Here is a 22,425-nt window from a genome sequence, read left to right as displayed (position 1 = left end):
AGGTGATAAACACTGAATACTTCAGTAAGGAAATGTTGTTGTCATGGATTTGTGGTGATTGCATTGGCAGAGAACTGGGGGAAAAGAACCAAGTTACATACATCAATCCCAATTAAAAAAAAAAATTATACTGTCTAATATTGTGGGAATTTTAAATTGTTAGTTTGTTTCAAAAAATAACAGCCTCATTTGGAGATCTTCCTTTAGATTCCTCCAGACCTAGATGCAGTTGTGTGTGTGAGATGAAAATGAAATTAAAAACACCATAAAAGGGAAAGAATCCTCTGAAATTATTTAAAGTAGCTTTCCTGTACCTAAAAATTACTTTGAAATTACTTGGATCCCTTCTAGGGTAACTGAGTGGCATCTGGGTATCTGTTTCCCACGTATATGAGGTTCTTGTTTTTTGGTCAGTAAATTCTTAAATTCAGTAAATGCAGCTTCACTGTTGTGGAAGAGGGAGAATTTTTATCTGTAAAACTCCACTTGCTTGGAGTGAATGAAATCTGACCTATATTATGTTACAGCCTAGAACAGGTTTAGATGGGAAATAAACCGTGAAAGAGTCAGGGGAAAAGTATTGCTGTGATGCTGTTTTCGGTTTGGCCCTATAAAAACTTAGGAGGACTTTGAAACTCCAGGATTTCAAGAGGGATAGATTGGTAGGTAGGAGGGACAGGTCTATAGGTTGTAATATGTTTTAATATATATATATATTTTATATATACTGAGGAGCCACGTGTTCCCTAGTCATCATCTGTCATATGACAAATAGAGCATAGATTCACAGAGGGCTGTACTGGCATGAATTTGGGTGAGTGTACTAATCAGAAACGATGAAGCGATGAGTGAGCTGTTCAGATAATCTCAATGGATGTCAAATAGAATGTTTAAGGCACTTTGTCACATAATTGGTGCCATATGATTATTTCCGGTCTGATTCCCTATGTATGAAAGGTCAGCAGTAAAGTTGACTTGCAGACAGGGAGATGGTACTTCCATTCTTGAAAAGTGTGAAATGTTTCATGTAGTAGATGCACAGGATGGACAGAGTTGAGAAAGATGTCATAGCTCTGTTGCAATAGTTTAAAAAAAGTAAATAACTAAAAATTTTCTTTTTGCAAGGTGGAGTTTTTTTAGCAAGTTTACTGGGGTGTTTTTCAGCTTGCTGGCAGCACCTGCATGATGCTCAGGGTCTGTGAAAGGTGCCCTTGCTGCAGATCCACCCTGGGTACCATCTGCTGCTATTCAGGAATGGTCTGATGGGCCAAGACCTCTTAATTCTTGTGACCTGCTGTTTACGCTTTTACAGCTGATAACAAAGATGGAGTACAGCTTGTTTTTCAAAGTGAGCTTTCAAAATTGCATTAAGAAAATCCCACAGAAAGGGATTCTCTCAGGGTTTTTTTTGTCGTTGTTGTTGGGTGGGTTTTTTTTGTTGTTGTTGTTTTTGGGTTTGGTTTTGGTTGGGTTTTTTTTGAGGGGGTGGGGAAAATGGTCCACAAGGTGAAGGAAATGCACACATATATGGTGGGGGGCAAGGTAGTGTGAATATCCGCTAAAAATTGACCCATGTAAAAGAAAAGATTTATCTTTTCAGGATCGTCCAAAAGTCATTGACATAACCTTTGGTGGCACCTGGCCATAGACAGAACTGTAGGCACAAATAAGTGATGTCCATGAGATAAAGCAAATGTTCCTGCTGTGAAGTATCTGAAAAGGTCACACACATTGCTCAGAAATGGCATTGAGTGTGGCTGAGAGAGACAGACACTATGCAAGCAAAGGAGTGCAAAATTAGTTCTCCGGCTCAGACAGGGGATTCACCAGGGCTGTATCCACATTGTGAACCTGCTTTTTGAAGGGATATCTGCCCTAGTCCTCCTCTGGCTCCCTGTTACTGCCCGGTCTTCTCCTGGAGTTAATGTTCCACATGCACTTCATGGCTGAGCGAGTCAGCAATGTGCCCTTGCTGCAAAGAAGGCCAGTGGTGTCCCAGGCTGCATTAGCAGAAATGTTGCCAGCAGGTTGAGGGAGGTGATCCTCCCCCTGTGCTCAGCACTGGAGTGCTGGGTCCAGTTCTGGCCTCCCCAGTACAGGAGAGACATTGACATAATGGAGAGAGTCCAGGGAAGGGCCAGGAAGATGATGAAGAACTGGAACATCTCTCCTGGGAGGAAAGACAGAGAGACCCAGGGCTGTTCAGTCTGGAAATGAGAAGGCTCAGGGGGATCTCATCAATGTCTCTAAATACCTGAAGGGAGAGTGCAAAGAGGACAGAGGATCAGGCTCTTTTCAGTGATACCCAGTGACAGGATGGGAGGCATTGGACACAAACTGAAGTGCAGGAGGTTCCTCTGAACAGCCAGAAATACTGTTTTTACTATGAAGGTGACTGAGCATTGACAAAGGTTTTCTGGGAAGGCTGTGGATTCTCTGTCCTTGGAAATATTCAAAAGCTTCTTGGATACAATGCTGGACAAACTGGCTCTGGGTGGCCCTGCTTTAGCAGGAGAGTTGGACCAGCAGGCTTCCAGAGATCTCTTCCACTCTCAAACACTTGATGACTCTGTGGGTGCTACCGAGGAAGGTGATGCTGGCCTCTAGGATGTAGACCTGTGGGTTATAAACTCCTCAGCTGGCACAGGTGGTGCTAAAAAACACCATGTGATGCTGGCCAGAATATGAGATAAGAGTCCAGTAGGCAGATCTGTTGCAGTAGGTTTGACTTGTATCTCAAAAGCTTTTGGAGATTGATATACACCCTAGAGCATCAAAATTAATATTCCTTCCAAAACTAATTAAGACTTTGTATATTTTTATAATTGCCTACATCTCTGATTGCAGGGAAAATCCATGCTCATCAAAAACTCATCCATAATTTCATTATCCACAATGTGCCTTGTAATTAGGCTTTTGGTAGAACATAGAGAAAGCTCCCAATCTGTCATCTTTGTACTGTTCTTTTAAAACATGTTGCTTTTCATTTCTGTCCTTTCTGATGTAAAAGTATAATTCTTTCAGTCTGCCTGGATATACTTCAATCTCATCTGTATTAAATGTAAACATACAAATTCTAAATAAGTACATGTGTAGAGATGAAATTGTTTCTTTCTTTTTTTCCTAGTTTCAGTTTCATACAAAGATTCAGTTGGAAAAAAGCTAATGAGAAAAGTCAGGTGGTTATACTGCTGTATTATTTGTACAAAATATGATAATGGAAGTAGTTAATAGGTACCTAAACAATGTTAATGGCTAACTTATTTTGGAAATAGAGTCATTAGCCCAGTTACTCTCAAAAGTCTTGTGACTGTAAAAGTTGTCAAATACTCTGCTGCTTGGATTTTCAGTGAGCACAGCTGGAGAAATGAATTAAATCACAAACTTTTCAGCTCAGAACTTCACTTTTGCCTACACTTCCAAGTCTCCAGTGACTCCACTTTTGCAGCTGTGTTGTTGTCAGGCTTGCAGCTCCATTGTGATCAGTTTGATCCCTCAATTTAGGACGTTTAATAAGGGAAAATGCTGCTGGTTTGTGTTGGGCAGGGGAGAGTTTGGTTTTATTTTCTTAAGTGGTGCAGACACTGTCACTCAAATCAGCGTTACATGCCCTTGGTGTGGGTTTTTTTTTGCCTCTTGCAGAGTCATGTTGAGCAGCATGGTGACTATTGCCCTCTCCAGAGCTGAGCATCCGCCCATACCTCTATACGTGAAGAACTTTGCTATCAGCTTGAGATTTCAGGAACTGGTTTAACTGATCCTATTCCCAGTTTGAATCTAATGGGTTTTGGGTCTTTTCAAAGACCTAGAGTAATGCTGCTGCCTAAGCCCTTGGAATTTAAACCCATGTTGAATAGCTGAAGGTATATAAAAGTTTTTCCCATATGTGCATGCTGTATATTTTTAAATTGAGCCTAGATGTGCAAGAATGTTTTACTAGTTTCACGGATAGCAGTGTAAGAATCAATTTAATCAGTTAGCAAGTGATTCCTAATTAAGAGTATAAACTGGGAACTACAGTAGACTGTGCTCTGCAATTGGTGAAAGGCGAAGTCCAGGTCTGGATTCCCTAGAATACCACATTCATTAAAGCACTGGGTTTTAGAAAGCATTTTATGGAAGGCAGTCTTTGACACTGTGCTGAGAAGAGTCTTACATAAACTCCCATCTGTCACTGAGCACAGAAGAGCACATCTCAAATGTGGGCCACGCAGCAGCAGCAAATCAAGTGCCTGCTTTTAATAGTACAGCAAGAGGTTTGAAGACATTTGATATTTTTATTACTAGCTTTTGTTGCAAAATGCAGTCCTCTAAAAAAATGGCCAAATGCTGCAAAAGGTTTTTAAAAAAAGCTAAAGCTCTTGAAACAGAAATTTCCTACACATCCAACCCTTACTGCCTGAATGAATGCCCAGGCTGTAATAGGTGAATTGGGTCTGTGGTATGGGTCTGAGGTTCTGGGATTATTTAGAAAAACCCTTTTAAGATTTTTTCCGCTTCCTGAAATGGAAATCCATTTAGGCCATGTATTTATTATACTGTAATAGCTTTTCTTAAGCTATTGTCCCAAGGGTAAGTGCAAGTGGCTACAGCAGCAGCAGCTGAGGTTACTTGAAGGTTTTGGAGCACAGTTGAATTCTGACAAAGGGTCTATTGTATTTTAAATGTTTTGGTTTCTATAATTTACGGTTGAAACAGAGGCAGAAACCCACTGATGCTGGCTGGGGATGCTGGAGAGAAACCCTAATGTTCCATTTAGTCTGCAAGTTTAAACATAATCATTTGTCACAGTGAATTTATTCCTTCCCAAGCAGTACCTGACAGGCTAAAGAAGCCTTCCTAAACACTTCCTGCAAGCATGGAGCGCTTGCTGGTTTCTTCCAAAGCTTTGTTAGCTCTATAATGATGGAAGTTCCTTTATCTTCTACTCTTCTCCACTAACTCCATGGTGAACTGCATTTAAGTTCCAGAGCCAGGTGCCAGGGAATTGAATGAACTATCCTTCCAAAGTGGGTGTCTGTGGTACCAGGGCTGCAGCCAAGCACTCAGCACAGGGATGGCGAGTAAAAGAAGCCCAGCTTTGGCAGTAGCCTGTGCTTGTACCAGCTCATTTGTATCATAAAACTGCACTTGGAGACACTTCATCTCTTGGCTGGCAGGTTTTGCTCCTGCAGCTCTCTGGTGCGCGGTAGCCAGCATCACTTAACACCTGTGCTTTCTTGGGTAGGAACTGCCCCTCTAGCTATGTTCCAGAGAAACTAATTAAATGGTGGCCTTATTTGGAAGATCTTTCAGCTGCTCAGGTTGGGTTTTTTCCCACTTCTTATTTTCAGCTGTTAAGAAAAACAGGTTGTAATCTCTTTTGGCTTCATGAAATATTTCTGTCAGTCAAAAGCATCAGCCTTTGGGTATAAACCAGCCCCATAAACTGTATGGTAGGGAACGCAGTTGCTGAGATTGGTGATTGTCACCAGTCTTGCTGAATAGCTGAAGTATAGGTTAAGCAGCTGGAACATGTTTATTTTAAAAAAAATTAAAGTGTACCTTCCAGTATGGGAAGGAGGAGCAGATCTGACAGTTGTGAGTCCATTTACTGAAGTTATCTTTTTGATTACAAAGATATAAAAGAAAAGGTATCAGATGTTATATTTTGCAGTTTACCAGTAGATGCTAGCAATTTGCAAGAAAGAAAGTAATTTACAGTTCATAGGTACTATATTTGAAATGATGACTCCAACTGTATGATACAGCAAAGAAGAACCCCTGGATAGCAGACTACACATAAGCAAGGCCTTTATGTTACCCTTGCTTCCCATTTTTCTGATTTTTCCCTTGGAAAGGGCAATTCCCTGTAAGTGTCGGACTGACTGCAGCACCAGGACCAACAGAAGTTTCCATGAAGACATTCTTTCCCAGTTGTGTGTCCTGTTGTGATGCTGCAAGTCATGCCAAAATGTTCCCACATTGTCCCATGATGTATCTGCTTTTGTTAGTGTGGGTGATTTATGCTTTTGTGGAGTCCTCTTGTAAATTATGTATTTTATTTTGATAGGGCAAATGTAGTATTTCTTCTTTGATACTAAAGCAATTGTGTTACTTACATAAATAAGATGATAAAGAATACCTCTGGTCTCTTTCCAAAACCTCTGTGGTAGCTGACTCACATGTTCTGTCTCTGCGGCCAGGTTTGGTAGATGCTTGCACTGTTGAATGTGCAAGTTAAGCACTCTTCCAGGGCTTCCATTTCTTACACTGGAATGTTGGCAGTTTAGGAACTGCTTCCAGGGAAAAAGAAGTTTTAAAAAGAATGCTTATTTTTACTTTTTCTGGAAAGCTGAGAAGCTGAAATGAGACTGATGGTTCAGTTCCATTAAAAGAAGAACTTAAGTGCTTAAAATATAGAAATACTTTTGGTAGATATGCCTGTCAGATCTCTGACCTGTTGCTTTAGTCTCAAAAAAATAAAAAAGTTATTAGCAGAGGACTTAAATATCCATTTCAGATACATTACTGAGTACTTAGAAAATAGATCAAATTAAATGTTGTTAAAGATTTTCTAGAAAACTCTCTGTAAAAGTGAAGTGGATTACTGAGGAATTGCACATACTGCAGATTCCAAAGCATTTCAGTACAGGAGTAAACAAAAGAAGTGCCTTTTGAATATACAGGTGTTGATGTATATAAGAAAATTTGTGTAAAGCCACAGCCTTCTGTGTTCAAGCTTGCCTGTTCTTTCGTCTGCTGTATCTTTTAATTGTTTTTCATATTCTTGTTGGTATGAAAGTTTTTTTTTCCATTTGCATACCATCTTTTCCATATTTGCATGATCTGATCTTGTTCATAAGTAGCAGTTTTCATCTTTGAAAGATTTGTTTCTCTTCCTCACGTGATTTTATTATGGATATTTCAGAATCTATACCCATGTTATACAGAGTAATTAATTGCTATCTATATATACAATTCTGTCACTATTCAATGTTTCTCATCGTTTATTTCTCATAGTTTATTTCTCCTTCTACAAGAATGAGCTGCCTTGAATTCAACAAGCCTTAATTTTCATATTAATGGATCCTTGTCAAGCTGGTAATATTTTCTGTGTTGCAGCTTAACAGACGTGATAGATGGTTAAGGTTTTTTTCTGTGCATATAAAAATTTAGGGATATAAACATTTTAATGTGTAGTTTTTCCTCCAGCATGTTATTATCTGAAGTACTTTCATACTCAAAACTTAACATTTGTTCCCAGCATTTAAGGTTAACTTTCCAAGGAAGAGAAATACAGTGTTTCAAGTTACTTTTACAGCATTGCTACTGAAGTCATAAAACATTCAGTAAAATACAACATGATACAAGAGATTAAAACTTAGGCTTCAGTTTTACTTGAGAGTTAATGCCACTGTTCATTTATTGACTCATTTCCTTTTCAATGGCAGAACCTGAAGAAGATTCAGGAGATGGACAAAGAGGCAAGTGATGAATCCAGCACAGATCTTGATGAACTGAAAAATGCTGACTGGGTAAGACAACAATGGAATAGCGATTCAACATCACTACTGGTAGTTTATTTTTCTTTATATAGCTTAACTAAGGCATTATTGCCTCTGCCTCATGAGTCCCCACCTGAAATAGTGCCCATCCGTGTAGCTCCGACATAAGAAGAATGGGGACCCGTTGAATTGAGTCCAGAGGAAGCCAAAAAGATGCTCAGAGGGCTGAGGCATCTCTACTGTGGAAACAGGCTGATAGAGCTGGAGTTGTTCAGCCCAGAGAAGAGAAGGCTCCAGGGAGACCTTAGAGCACCTTCCAGTGCCTAAAAGAGCCTCCAAGGGAGCTCAAGAGGGACTTTTTTATAAGTACATTTAGTGACAGGACAAGATGGAATGGCTTTAAACTGAAAGAGATTTAGATTAGATATTAGGAAAAATTCTTTACCATGAGAATGGTGAGGCACAGGAACAGGTGTCAGCAACCTTGTCTAATGAAAAGTGTCCCTGCCTAGTGCAGGGGGGTTGGAACTAGATGAGCTTTAAGGTATTTTCTACCCAAACCATTCTATGATACTGTGTTCAAATCAGTCTCTGGTGTATTGTTTTTAATATATGAATTAAAGTAACCCACTACAAGTTAGAACTAAATGAAGTCTCAACGTTCCTTTGCAGACAGATGAAACAATACAGGTATCCAAGTAATACATTTTTCCTTAGGCTGTTTTCATGGAGAAGCTTTTGCAGTTTAAAGACTGGACATTTAGACAGGTACCATGCTGACTGCCCTTCAGAGGGGCAGTCAGGCAGTAGACAGAGCCACCAGCCGAATTTCTCCAGTGGTGAAAGAAAAAGGCTGCAGGGAAACTCTTAAGCAGGAAAAAACTTAATTTATTTTCTAGGTACTGTTCTTGCCAGTTCATAGAGGAATATTATGAGAGTCTTAAAAAGTACTTGATTTTAATTTCCCAGTCTTCTATCCTCCACCTGTTCTTTCTTCTCTCCAGCCATTCTGCTTCACAGAAAATGAGAGGGAGGTGTTAGTGTGTGGTGCTCTTACAGGCAGAGGAAAAGAAGTTGAGTCTTTCTATTGCAAGATCTTAGGACTTGGAGTCCATTCCAAAATTTCTATTTGAGGAACAACTTTTGGGAAAATTTTACAGGAGAGTCATGGGTAACAAAGCTTCAGATTCAATTACTGTTTTAATTCCCATAGTATTAGCTGTAATTATAAAAACTTTGATTATGTGCTTGCAGTATACTTGAAGTGGGAATTTAGATGTAAGGTATGAGAATTTCAGATTATCTTCCCATACTTTAGATGAGACCCTGCAGTCTTTGCAACAAAGTTTTGTTATGTTCACGAGTGTTAAAAATAAGCTTATAGAAAACAAAATGGGATTTGGTTGATGTGTTAAAAATAAAATAGTACAGCTGTAAATATTTGGTGGTGTCCTGGAAGGAAACTTTGGTTTGATGTGAGGTGGTATTCAAGGGTAAGGTATGATGTGAAATTTCTGTCTCTTTGCCTTCAGGCTCGTTTTTGGGTGCAGGTGATGAGAGATTTACGGAATGGTGTTAAACTTAAGAAAGTTCAAGAGCGTCAGTACAACCCACTCCCCATAGAATATCAGCTCACGCCCTATGAAATGCTGATGGATGATATTAGATCCAAACGCTATACCTTAAGGAAGGTCATGGTAAGTCAAGAGAATCGCTGGAGTTTATCAAGTCTGAAATGTTATTTTCCTTTTTTTATCTTCTTTTTGTCTTTTTTTTCCTCCTGAGAATCTTGAAATTATTATTTCATATAGATACTAATGTTCATGGGGTTTATATGGCATCATAAATTTATGCAATGCATTGAGGGGGAGAACATGAGACCAACACATGTAGTGTACTTTGTTTTCCATGTGGCAGGCATTTAAAATTCTGAAAGACATGCCTACCTATCATAAGCTTGAAAAAATCACTTGTGTTGGGTTTGTGATAACTTTAAGAGTCATCTCAAAAGTCCTGTCATGCTTTCCACTGAGAGATTGTTTTAGAAATTTCTTGTTGAAGAGTAAATCTGTCTTGAGCTACAACATAGTTTTTGGAGTTCCAGAGTGTAAAGTGAACAAATGATACTGTGGTGGGAAAGGAAAACCTACAGTGGTTGAAAACTGCCTGTATCGCGGTATTTGAAAGCTTACATGACTGTGATCTGTTATGAATTTTCAAAGAATAGTCTATGTAAAAAAAAAAAATTAAATCCTCCATTTGTAGAAGTTGAGCTTAGTTATTTTCAGCATAGTCTCTTGTTGCTTTCAAGTCAAGACAGTATGCCATGGCAAGCTGGAGACTGTTCCTGGGTCTCTTCCCTCTAGATCCTCATAAAGGTGCTTGTAGGATTGACTTGAGGCACACTTTTTGTCAGAACCCTTTTGATATTTACTGTTGTTTCCCTGTTCTTTCTGTCCTTTTGGGTTATATTTTTTTCAACATTAAGATATTCTTCCTGATCGTCTAGCAACTGATCCAAAGGATGTCTTATCCCTAGTAGGACATGGTAAATCCTTTTGTCAGAGGCATGTATGTGGTCAATATCAATATTTATACCTTACACTTACTTATCTTCACCTGTTATTAGTTAAAATGGAAGTATAGTCTTAGAATATTCAGTATTCAGATGTATTTACTTTCCTTTACAAATCTTCACACAGTGAGAGAGCTGTGATTCCACCAAAAAAAAATCGGAGGGGAGGGTGGGGATGAGGGAGACAGATGAGAGAGGCAGAAAGAGTGTAGTCTAAATGCTTTTTATGTTTGAGCTGAAAATACTTTCCTAGTCGAGATCTGGATTTGGACTATCCAATTGTATTTATTTTCTGCTGCAGATGTTGCTTAAATGTTAAATCAATAGTGTAATATACGTACTCAGGTAATGTTACCTGTCTTTCCTCTAACAATTCAGAGAACTATGCCAAGTGTTCCTACTACCCTCTGCAGAAGAGGACCAGTCCCCTCAGGACCTCAATTACTGTATGCAATCAGAACAGTAGTTTTGTTTGAATGGGAATCCCTGGGTCATCTAATTTTGCTTTTGTCAGACTAGCTTTTAATTCATCTGCTGCTAAGCAAGCTTCTGCCTCTTCAGAAGAGATTTCATTCATTATGCGGTACATCTTGGGGGCACAGCTGCTGCTCTGCTTATCCAGACTGTGGCTCTGTAAAAAATCCCTGGAAGCATCTATTTTTGGCCTGCTGTCTTGTCTTCTAGATAGATTGTCCAAAGTGAACTCTGGGAATAAATATGTTTGCAATCAGCTGCAGGTACAGTACCTGTAGGGCTGTCTGTGATGCAATTGCTGGCTTGGTCTGACAACTGCTGATGACACTGTGTTAGAAAAATCACTTATTCCTTACTGGAAACTTTAAACTCAGTAGCTTGGATTCTGCTGCAGGGTCTGCTTGAAGATTGTGCAAAGCATGTTCAACAATAAGGGTGCGGCTTGACATGGAATGTGTGGGACCTGAAGGGTTCACACAGAATTACAGGTTTAGTTAGATTGCATAGCTACAGCGTCTTCTAACTGGCTATCACAAGTTGAAGCTGATTGTATGGATTCCCATCAGCAGAAACCCTTGTGGCTCTTGAGAAGAGGATCAGGACAAGGATCCCAAATCTGAATTTTAAGGCAGTCTAGGAAAGATGGATTATGTTTCTTTCTATCATTCAAAGTGGATGTTCAGCAAAATTTGTATTAAAAGTAATTTTTGCTTTAAATTTATGGGTAGTAGTTTTAGACTTGGTAGCTTGTGAGGACACAGATCCTACTAACAATATCAAGAGATTAAGTAAACTTTCAAAGTAATAAGTAATTTTTTTAAGTAAATGAAATGCAACATGAAATATTTACTGTTCTTTTTATTAATGTGATGCTGTGTTTAAAAGAGCAGCTTGATCTGTTGCTTACTGCTCAGTGTTCTGAGTAGAAATTAAGGAAGGAACAGATGTTCCTGTTAGGCCATATTTTAGTGTTTCAGACTGTTGTGCTAACAGACAGCAGTAACTGGAGCTTGCTGTTCTCACCTATTGTTATAGTGCAAATATTCAAAATGTATTGAAGATGTAAAATGTCAAATTCTGGGCTTTTGGTAAATAACTGGTTTCATTTGTTTCAGTGACGTTGGCATTTCTATTTCAGTACCTCTGAAAATAATTTCAGATTTGTCATCTTTCTATCCTGTGGCAAGAATCCTCATTGCTGCAATTGTTGTGGGAGCAAGATAACTTGCATTCTGAAATTTTATAAACTTTAAGTATCTACCTTAGAGAGATTTAATGACTTTCCTCACCTCTGGAGCACCCACTCCCACAAAATCTAAAAGCTGTGGTCTTTGGTAGAGTCAGCACCTGGAAATGGAGAAATTTAAGAATTAAATTACTCTTGCAGGCTTAATTTTTCTCTATTATTTGTATGTGTTGAGCTACAGTTTTGAATTTCAGAGTGGCTCACAAATAGCTCTGCTTTCTGCCTATGTCCACCCCCCTCCTAGCTGTGCGCCATTCACTGTATTTCTGAGCTGTGTTTGTTGAACAGTAACTGATATCTCTTGTGTCACCTACTCAATACCTGCCTGTCAGGTACTTTTATGCCCTATCCAAACTCAGGATTATGTTACATAACAGTTACACTCTTTGTAGGTAACAGCACTCTTGTCCTCATATTCGAGCTCTTCACAAGTACCTGTCATGCAGTATTATTGGCTTGGCCATGTTGCAGAAGGGGAATTTAAACATAAAGGTTGAAGCCATTATTAGCAAAAATATCCAGAAATTTGAACGTCTAAGGTGAGAATCCTGTGGCATGAGGTTTTTGGTTTAGGTTGGGTTTTTTAAATTTACCTCTTTGCAGTATTCAGCGTCTTAGAGGACTTAGGTTAATTGCAATTACAGCTGTGCACAGGCAGTATTTTCATAAGCATGATTTCGTATGCTTCAAGCAGGACATAGAGAATGTGAGCTTTCCCGTGCAAAGGATTTTGACCACTTTATCCAGCTGGACATTGTAGAGTCTGTTGTTCCCTTACACGCAAGTCTGACTTGGTTGTGGTGAGTTGCTTTCAGCAGGGGAACTGTGCTTTTCATTTTACACCTTCATCACATGTTTCTACAGAAGTATAGGAGTCATCCTAGGCAGAGCAGGGAGCTTTACGGCTCCTAATTGTGCTCTAGGGGTATTCAGAGGAGGGACTCCGTGTGAGTACTGTGGTTACCATGTGGTATCATAAACTTGTTTCTGCAATACATGTGCAGGAACAGCAGTGTGAATACACTGCCCCATGATGGGAAACACCAGAGCTCTTCATTCTTGGACCTTGCTGCTTGAACTTGCTGTGGGGTGTCGAAATATTGTGTAACAACTGTGTTAACTAAAACACTATACAGTCTGCATAATGCAAGATGGTAAATAGATATCTACGTATAATAATTTAATTCACCACTGAACTTCATCGTGAGCTGTTCTGGAAATGTTGTACTGTGTCCCGTCTGTCTATTTCAGTGTTCATGCAATTTACTTTTAAATGAAAATTTCTAGATAGTACAGAACAATATCCATTTCCTGTTGACTATTATTTAAAGATAACACTCTCCTACTTATTGCTGACACCTTTTATAGCTGAATAAATAAATAGCTGAGATAATTGAGTGTCAATGATAGGTGCTGTTATTTTTTGTGAAAGTTATCAGCAATGTATTTCTTGTTTGGGATCACCATTTTTAAAGCTTTGGGTTTCAGCTAAAGGTAACTAATTACCATTTGCAATTATTTTTTTAATTGCAAATCATATTTATATATTATAATGTGATGGTAGCAGGTTGTTGGTAGATGAGGACATGCTAATTCTTCTGTGCATTAGCTGTTTAGATCTCCACGTTAATGTTTGATTTTTTATAATAATTGGTTAAGCTTTCTTCACACTGCCTGTTTTAATGCATACTGCTGTACAGAAGCTGTTTTACACACAGGAAGACTTAGGGTAGTTTTACAGTGTTTTGAGGTATTTCTTCAAGTCCTGGTTTGTAGTCTGAGCCAGCCTGGTATGTGGAGAGAAAAAAAAGAAAGATAAACTTGTTCCTTGGTGGTTTTTTCCCCTGCAGCCTGTGTATCATGGCTGCTTCTGTGCAATGTCTCTGACTGAGACTTTAATCAAGAGCCATGAATTTTAATTAAGTAAAAGTAAAGGATGCATTTGAAGTTTCTCACTACAGAGAGAGTTAGTTTGAGTAAATAAATAAATCTAGTCTGAACAGAGAGAGCAGAAGTTCCCCTTCAGTATCTTTCATGTCAGTATCTTGTTTGGGTGCCAAGTATGAGAAGGTGACTTCTGCCACTGACGCTCCTGCTCTTGCCTTGTTGGCTGCAAAACATCCACTTGCTTGGCCACCAGCTCCCCATGAATCCTATGGAAAATCACTTAAGCAAATCCTACATTTCTCCTTTTCCAATCAGATGGTAATACTGATACTAATTATACCCTGGTGGCATGAAGTCAGGGCCTAGAGTGCCCTGAGGTGAAAGGCTCAGAGCCATGTATTATTTATTGACTATTGTCATGCAGAGGGTTGTTCCCCAAGGCTCAAACAGAGATTATCAGTTTACAAAACGGCTGTTCTGATGGTAATAATTCTCAACTTCAGCTATCAACTTTGACATCTGATGAACAGTAGCTCAGGGAAGAGAGACTTCTCATTTCATTAACAATCTTCCAGGGCATGCTGGCCTCAAAAAACTGCTCAGTCTTTGAACAGAGGAAATCAATCACACCCCTTAAAATAGCATTCTCCTCATCAGGAAATGTCAAATCATGGTTTAGTATAAACCTTTTCCATTTTAATTTTTTCTGCACTATTTTTAAGAAGATGATGCATGTTGCAGAGTTTAACAGCTTGGTATTCTTTGCCAAGCAACATGAAATTCACTCTTAGGAAAATAAGGAGAGTGGAACAAATAGAGTTTGGACCGTGTCTAGGGTAGGATATCTCCAGAAAGAGTCCTCAGGAAGGCGATTAAATGCTCCCCAGGAGGGACTCTGCATCTATTTCTTAGAGGGAAAGGGATTAATCTTCTCCAGGAGGCTGTCACTCAGCCGCAGCCTGGACACAGGGCATGCCTCAGGTGAGCAGAGCTTGTATGGGAGCTGCATGGCATTGGTGAAGTTCAGTTAGGCATCATATTCAGATGGACATTTAAATGACCTTATGGACATTTAAACCTCTTTTTGTGACGGCAGCAGTCCTTTTGGTTAGCAAAAGGGTGTGTTAATTGGGAAACCAGACATGTGTCTTTACATAGGTTTTCTGGCTACAGAGTTTGTATGAAAGGCATCCCCCCCCCAAAAAAAAAAAAACAACAAAAAGGCAACTGACCCTTAGAAAAGAAAAAAGAAGTCCAAAATATGGAATACTTGCTCTAAGCAATACAAGTGCCATGGAAATTCCTGTCAAATTGGAGGACAGGGCTGATAGCCAGCTGCTGTGTAGTAAGAGGAGGTAGCAGAAGGATATATATGACGTAGGATGATCTCTTATCCCTGACAGCGTGCTTGGGCATTGTGCTCTGTGAAGACTGAACCTGACAGGTGGTTTTTTTAAAGCAAATCTTTACATTTATTCCCAGCTTACCATTGATACATTCTTCATATGATATGAAAATTCCCATTGCCTTTTTTTAAATCCTGTACATAGAATGAATTGATGGCTCTTCCCTTCGATGTCTTGTATATGGTCTTACATCTAAATGTCTGTGTCTCTGCAGAAAACCAAACAAAAAAAGCAAACAACCCTCACCCACCCCCTCTTCTATAGAAATATATGATTTACAGCGGGGAAACGTACATCTCCCATAGACACAAATGCAGCCTTGATGTTTGATTTCATTACTTCAAAATCCTAAATATTGCTGCTTAAAGCTCCTGCAGTTGGAGTTATTTTGCAGCCATCAGCAAAGCTGAAAAGCTGCTAAGTACCTTTTTTGCTTGCCTGTGCTCTGCATATGGCTTGTTGCTCCACTCAGGACTGGTGGGGTTTTATGCCTGGTGCAGGTGTCAGAACACTGCAGCTCTGTCAGGGTTGTTGTGAGTTTTCCGTTGATCTCATCTGCATGAATACAAATGTGAAACACAGCAATATGTATTTCACTCTCTCCTTTCCAGGTCAACGGTGACATCCCACCTCGATTAAAAAAGAGCGCCCATGAAATAATCCTGGATTTCATCCGATCGCGACCTCCATTAAATCCTGTATGTAATCCAGTGGGCTTCATTCCTAACAAAATTGTGGCTTTTTAAAGCTTGTTTGGTTCCAGCAAATATGTAGACATGATATTTTCTGCCAGGGCTTTCAAAAATGTTGTCCTCTGTGCATAGAACAGGACCCTTTAAAAGAACAGTGTGTAATATGTTGCACATAGCAATTAACTGCTGTTATTGCCAGCAGGCCTTTATCTCTAGGCAACCATGATGCATAAAACTCTCTTTCAATTTATGCTGAGGTTTGAAATTGAGTGTATGTAAAATCATATCACAGCATTCCACATTTTTTTCCAAAAAAAAGTGTGAAATCTACTTTCAAGGACGCACTTTTTGATGTAAATATGATTGTCTGTGTATTCCAAGGCCTCGGCAAGGAAACTGAAACCAACCCCGCCACGGCCCCGCAGCCTCCACGAAAGGATCCTGGAGGAGATCAAGGCAGAGAGGAAGTTACGTCCAGTCTCCCCTGATGAGATAAGGAGGAGCAGGCTGGGTAAGCACATGGCCAGGTTTTACCTGCAGCACGCACAGAAAACTTCCCACATTAGAAGCAACAATTTTAGCCACATCTGTGCAGATGTCACCGAAGAGAAAATTACTCCTTCAGAAAAAAAAATAAACTACAGGCTTTTCTAGGGCTGTGCAGTCTTTGTGCTTAGTTATATTTTAAAATATGAAATGGAAAGGTTCAGCTTGATTCCATTCAAGTTTTTAGCATATTAGATAAATGGAATGGTATTGTATTGCCTGTTGTACGTGACAGTTTATATTAGTTTTGCTGAGAACGGAACAGGTATTGCATATCTCTAGTGCAGTATACCTTCACTATCTGCAAGTATTCTTTATATGTTGATTTTTAATTAATTTATTCTTTGTTTCCTTTAGTTAGCATCATCAGCTTCTTTATTTTAATTAAAAATTGGCTTTTATTTTGTTTACTGAATTTGTTGCATTTATTTTGAATCTAAATCTTTGCTTCCTTTTCCAAGTTATGGCAAATGTGTTTGTAGGTCCTTTTATGGGAAAATAATTCAGACTTGCACTGCAAAGCATTTCATTTCTGCAGTGTATTTTCAGCAAACCACTAGGAAATGATGCAAATACTATGCAATGCATCAGTCACCAGTTTGCATTAATTCAGTGGTTCTGATGGCAAAAGCAAGACAAATACAGTCCTAGTGACTTAGATTGCTTTAAGAGTACTGTATTTATATATCTGTATCAGAAAAACTGAAGTAGCTGATTTTTTGAAGAGCAAATGTGGAATCTTATGGCTGAAAACTGTAAAAAATCCATGTATGTACTCTCTGTCACTGCTTTTTGAAAAATATTTGTGCTTGCCCCATGTACCCAAAGGCACTGGTCCAGATTCAAGTGGATTATGACAACCCATTGTCTCTGGAGAAAAACAATTTCATCAGTCTTGCTTTGTTGCATTGTTTTTTAAGTGCTTGATGGAGTTTGAGAAATGCTTGGGTGCGTTTGTAAAAGAAAGACCCTTCAAATATTGTTTTTCTGGGCCTTCCAGTTTCTGGTGTGGATTCAGTTTATGTTTGCTGTATCAGTTAACATTTCTCACAGGCCTAGACTTTTTTCCAAATGTAGGAAGCTTGTAGAAATGTGGAACAACTCCTTACTTTTCTTTCAAACATTCAGTTTCAGTGTTTTAAGTGTTCTCCATCTGCGAGCTACCATGTTGTCTCAGGGGCAGCAAACCTGATCTAATAAATCTTTACAATTTCTAACTGATATAAATGGCATCAAACCCAGTTAGTTTCTAAAACTGATGTTAAATTTTGAACCACTACTGCTTAGGACCTCTGGACTGATTTCGAGGCATTGCCTCCAATGAGGGATATCTGTCTTCCACCAGTTCTTCCCTTTTTGTTAAATTTTTGTGTTTTGGAGCTGGGGTAGTTCCTTTTAAGTCCAGTGAATTGGCTGGATTAAATGCCACTTTAATGGAGGTGTAAAAGTGGATGCATGCAAGCTTTTTTCCAAGTGTATATTATCTGCTGGCATGAAGAAATAAAAAGACCAAAGGCCTTTAAGATAATTTTCCTTATGTTTACATATTACATTTCATTCTTTCTCACAATTGGAATGATTGTTATGCCTAAAGTTCCTTTTCAAAAGAATGTGCTTATGCAGTTTGGGAACAGAGTAATGTTAGTGGCATTCAGTATGGCACAAATAGATCTGCCATACAGTTTAAATGACCACTGAATGTAATTTAGTGTAACAACATGTAAGGTAATGAGGTTTAAGGATTATAAATCTAAGCAGAAACACCATGTGGGACACTTGCACCATCTGGACAGAACTATTTGTTGCTATTAAAAAGGAGAAAAAAAATAGCACATTACAGTGACGTATTCAGGAGCATAAGGTGTGTTTCACATGTCCCAGAGCTACTCCTCTTTGCTCAGTTTATGCAGTCAAGAGCACAATTACACTTGGCTGTGGGGATGAGTGGGGGCTGTACTCTTGCAGTTCCTCCTCTGTGATGAGGCTGTACCTGTGGCATGTGTTCCCCAGCAGCCACAGGCTTTATCCCTCTCTCTACAAAACACATGGTACAGCTGAGATCTTCTCTACCCTGGCCGGTCTCAGTCTAAACCTTCTTTGGAAATGGCGTTGGACTGTGCTCACAAAGGGAGAGGTTTGAGCAGAGGAGTTGGAGTGAGTTTTCAAATGATCTCATGAAATCATCAGTATAAGCCATCGAGATAAACACAGCCTTAAGGTACACATTCTTTTAATTAAAAGCGTGGATTTGTCACTCAAGCAAGTGGAGCTAATGGAGTTTGGAGAAAACTTTGTTTTTATCAATGGTTTTATCAATGTCTCAGTAGCAGGTGATAAACACCCTTCTGCTTTAAGAAGTATGTGCCTTTATGCTAAGTTTGGACAGAAATTTTGAGACTGTTTCTGTAGCTATTATCTGTGGATAATTTCTAGTTAATGAATACAGAAAAAATTCCCTGACTCCCAAATTTAGCACTGAGTCAGCCACCTACTGCATGCACCACTTTAAATTATTCACATGAGCAAAACTTGTCCCAGTACAACCTTTTTATAAACATCTTTTAGGGCAGTGGTGTGCGTGTCTGACAGGCCCTTTCTATCAGCTTACACCTGTCAAGTAAGACACATTAGCTGATTTCAATTTTGATGCATTTTTGCGCATTCTTGTCACTGGGCTTGGCCTGTTCATCTGGATTAGTGCACTGAAATATTGTTTTCAGTTGAAGAATACTTTGAGGGTCTGCTCCCTGAATTCACTGTTTAATTGGAAATATAGATAGGTCTTTCCAAAAATTAAGAACTTCTGACCACTTTCTTATATAACAATAAAATCATCAGAGGCCCAGGAAGAAGAGAATAATACTACGGATGCATTTTAAAGGCTAAGTGCACCTAAGGTTTTTAAAAAGAACAGGAATCAGCACAAATCAGATTTTGTTTGGCCTTTTTTTCCATCCTCTTCAAGGAAACTACTGCTCAAGCTTAGCTCGTGTGTCTCTCTTTATTAGTTTAATTATAATCATTGGAGATTATGCTTAAAAAAATTAGAAATATCTTTATTTCAGGTCACTGAAACTTGTGTGAAATGTGGCTTTGTGCTTTCAAATTTTTTTCCAGCTCTTTCTCTCCACTCTTTCTCTCTCTCTCTTTCCCTTTTTTCTGTTTCTCTTTCATGGTGATTTTATTTTAAAATATTGAATTTTTTAGATATTTGTGTCTTGTTTTGGTATTGATTTATTGAATTCCAGAAGTCTTAATTTACTAGTACTATAATTACTCTGTTTGCAAGTCCTGTTTATGTTGCTGTAGTTTTCAGACTTTGAGATTTACTACAGTGAGGCAGTAGTATGTCCGACACATTTTGGATTTAAGCAAGAGAGTCCAAAATGTCTCAAGTGGAGTTAATCTTTTGTTTTCATTATCCCTCTGCTTTTCTAAGAGCTGAATCATTTTCTTTTCTTTTTGTTGTGTTTGTTTCTTTTTTTACAGCAATGCGGCCACTTAGCATGTCTTACAGTTTTGACTTGTCAGGTAAAATGTGCTGCACCACCTGACGTGGTTGTTGTGCTTATTGTGAAATTTGTTCCATCTGTTTGTTGAATTCCTATCTGAGAAAGAAACTTGAAGGGATTCTTCCAAGATATGGTCAGTGAAAATAAAAAAATTTAGATAAATTAGTTATTAATACTTACATTTCCCTTGCCACAAAAGGATGCCTAGGTACAGGAAACATCTGCATTTCACCTGAAATACAGAATGTATTCACCAGAGCGCTGCAATTCTGCTTAAATAAATAAACAAAATAAGGTGGTTCAGAGCTATTCCAGGCTCTTAAAAGGATTGCAGAATACAGCATCACCTTCAAGTCTGATTTATTTATTTATAAATCTGACTTTCATGTCTTTGCACTCACTTTTTGACTAGATCATCTTTTGCAGTACTTCATTTCTCACCAGGATCCTAAAACTAGCTTTGAACTCATCAACCTTTCTAGATTAAATGAAATATACCTATGTATATTGATCTAGAAAGAAGCTGTCAGTTCTGCAGTGTCTTTACAGTGAAAGCTTTGTGAACTATGAAATCGAAGATACTCACTAACAAAAAAGCTAAACCTTCCTTCTTTACTTGTTAACAAAATAAGGTTTGCTGGTAGTAGCTGATACAGAGGATCCAAAAGGCGACCCTTCATCAACTATCTGATACGAATTTTCAGATTTCCTGGTGAGCCATTAGATAGAACATGCAGCAGCTGTATGAGCCTGCTGTCCTTTGGATACAGCAATGTCAGATAGCCTAGTAGCCAGAAAATAATTCATTCCTTCCCCTTTATACACTATCTTTCCAGGAGGATCAGGCCCAAAATTTCCATCACTGATGTTGGAAATATTCAACATCAGCCTCAAAGGTTTGTTGGCAGAGGAGATAGCTAGCTCTTACGTAATTTCCCCTAGGCGACTCCCAAAAAAGTCTCCAAATAAATCTATGCTCTTTGTACCACCTTCCCTCCTTCCTTTGAGTTACATGTAGAAACTTCTCATGTAGGACTTTAGCAGAGTTCACATGCTCAGTTTTTCCATGCATCCTTTAGCCTCATCTGGTTATTTTCCCCACAGAAAGGCATCATCTGACTTTAATGCTGGCATATTGTGAACTAGAAAGACCATATAGAAGTTTTTTTTTTACTATAACCTAAAAAATGCAGCATTTATGTAATATGAGAACACAGTTCACAAGTGACATATCTGTGAACATGGCTCTTCTGACTGAGCCAAGGAAACAGCTTGCCACTGTTGGGAGGGGAGGAGGGACTCACTGCTCCCTCTCCTCCCCAGGCTCCCCTCTAAGCATGTGATTCTCCCCCTTCTCTGTGTCAGTCCTGCTCATTTATTCACAAGAGGACTATGTTAAACTCCTGTAACCCAGGAACAAATACTTCTACTTTTTTTTCCAGGTTGTTCTTCTGCTTTTTAGTGATTGAAACCTGCCTGCTATCTGATCAGATGATCAGAGAGCTGGCTGAGGATGGCAGCTGATGAGCATGGGTGGAAGGGAGGAAGGAAGAGGCTCTGCTGTCAGAGGTGGTGACAAGCTGTTAATGCAGCTCAAGCCTTTTTGTGAAACCTTACACTCGTAGTGTATGGTTCAGCTACTGCAGCTGTCTGCTGGGATTGAGATTACATATGTACGTGACATCATATTTTACTCCACTGAAAGCTGCAGGCTCCCCAGGGCCTCAGATAGAAGCATAAACAGGCAAACATAAGTTTTCAAAAAGTATTGTTACTTTCAGATGTGCCCAAAGTTCTAGCTTTAAGAAGGTAAAACTGAATATGCCAGTGACCAGCTAAATGGAAGTGTTCAGATCTGTCTTTCTACATGTGTCTGTCTGCTTCTTCTTTTGTCTTTCATTTCTGAGAATTCTGAGACATCCTCATTTGTTGAAATCCAAACAGTATTTTGTAATCCATTAATTCATACCCATAAAATTTTTATTTTGAAGAAATAGCTTTAAAAAAATCTGTACTGTACTTGGATTTGTTGTTTTTGACTGACCACTGAAGAACTCTTCCTGGTTTCTTTATCCATCTCCCAGATGTGATTGGTTTTGTTTTTTTCAAGTCATGTGGTTCTCAGCGAATAGCATCATATGGCGTGACTGAGTGATCTGATAAAGTGTCCTTAGAAGTAAATTCGGGATGATTAAAACATTCCAGTTAGGTAGATGTGAGACACCAGATGAGCAGTACAAGTGAATTACATGGGTTGGGATATTGATAGTAAGCAAATAAGCAGTAATTTTGGATGCTGTTGCTTTGCGTGCTTTTACTTTTTTCATTATTTTAGAGGCAGAGAGGCTGTACTGTGCTTTCATCACTGCTTACACACACTTGCTTTTTCACTGCTTTCATTGTGCTCTGCTTGATGGAATTGCTGTCACAAAAACCCCACAAACCAGCTGAAAAGGAGAAGTGTTTCCTGCTAAGTGCTAAAGGATGGGTGTAGGTTTATATTATTCATGCTGCCTGCAACGGGGAGGATGCAGAATCCTGAGAAGACTTTTGCTGGCACCAGGCTGGTGTAGTTGGTGTGTCACAGTGCCCAGCTCTAC

At 39.0% G+C, this 22,425-nt stretch overlaps 1 protein-coding gene across 4 annotated transcripts in view; it reads left to right on the top strand.

The window, feature by feature from the left end:
• The window catches only part of SPIRE1 (spire type actin nucleation factor 1), a 128,272-nt gene that overhangs the window by 80,500 nt on the left and 25,347 nt on the right, over positions 1 to 22,425 (top strand). For all 4 annotated transcript variants that reach the window (XM_066183852.1, XM_066183835.1, XM_066183843.1 and 1 more), the window contains exons 5-8: positions 7,434 to 7,517; positions 9,020 to 9,184; positions 15,687 to 15,773; positions 16,149 to 16,278. In XM_066183852.1, coding sequence (XP_066039949.1) covers positions 7,434 to 7,517; positions 9,020 to 9,184; positions 15,687 to 15,773; positions 16,149 to 16,278 — 466 coding nt within the window. The remainder of the gene's footprint in view (positions 1 to 7,433; positions 7,518 to 9,019; positions 9,185 to 15,686; positions 15,774 to 16,148; positions 16,279 to 22,425) is intronic.

The sequence above is a fragment of the Chamaea fasciata genome, unplaced genomic scaffold (assembly GCF_029207755.1).
Source record: "Chamaea fasciata isolate MVZ Bird 193981 ecotype frontalis unplaced genomic scaffold, bChaFas1.0.hap1 SCAF_1, whole genome shotgun sequence".
Lineage (NCBI taxonomy): Eukaryota > Metazoa > Chordata > Aves > Passeriformes > Sylviidae > Chamaea > Chamaea fasciata.
Note: the sequence above shows the minus strand (reverse complement) of the source record. Positions and strands in the feature narration are given on the sequence as shown.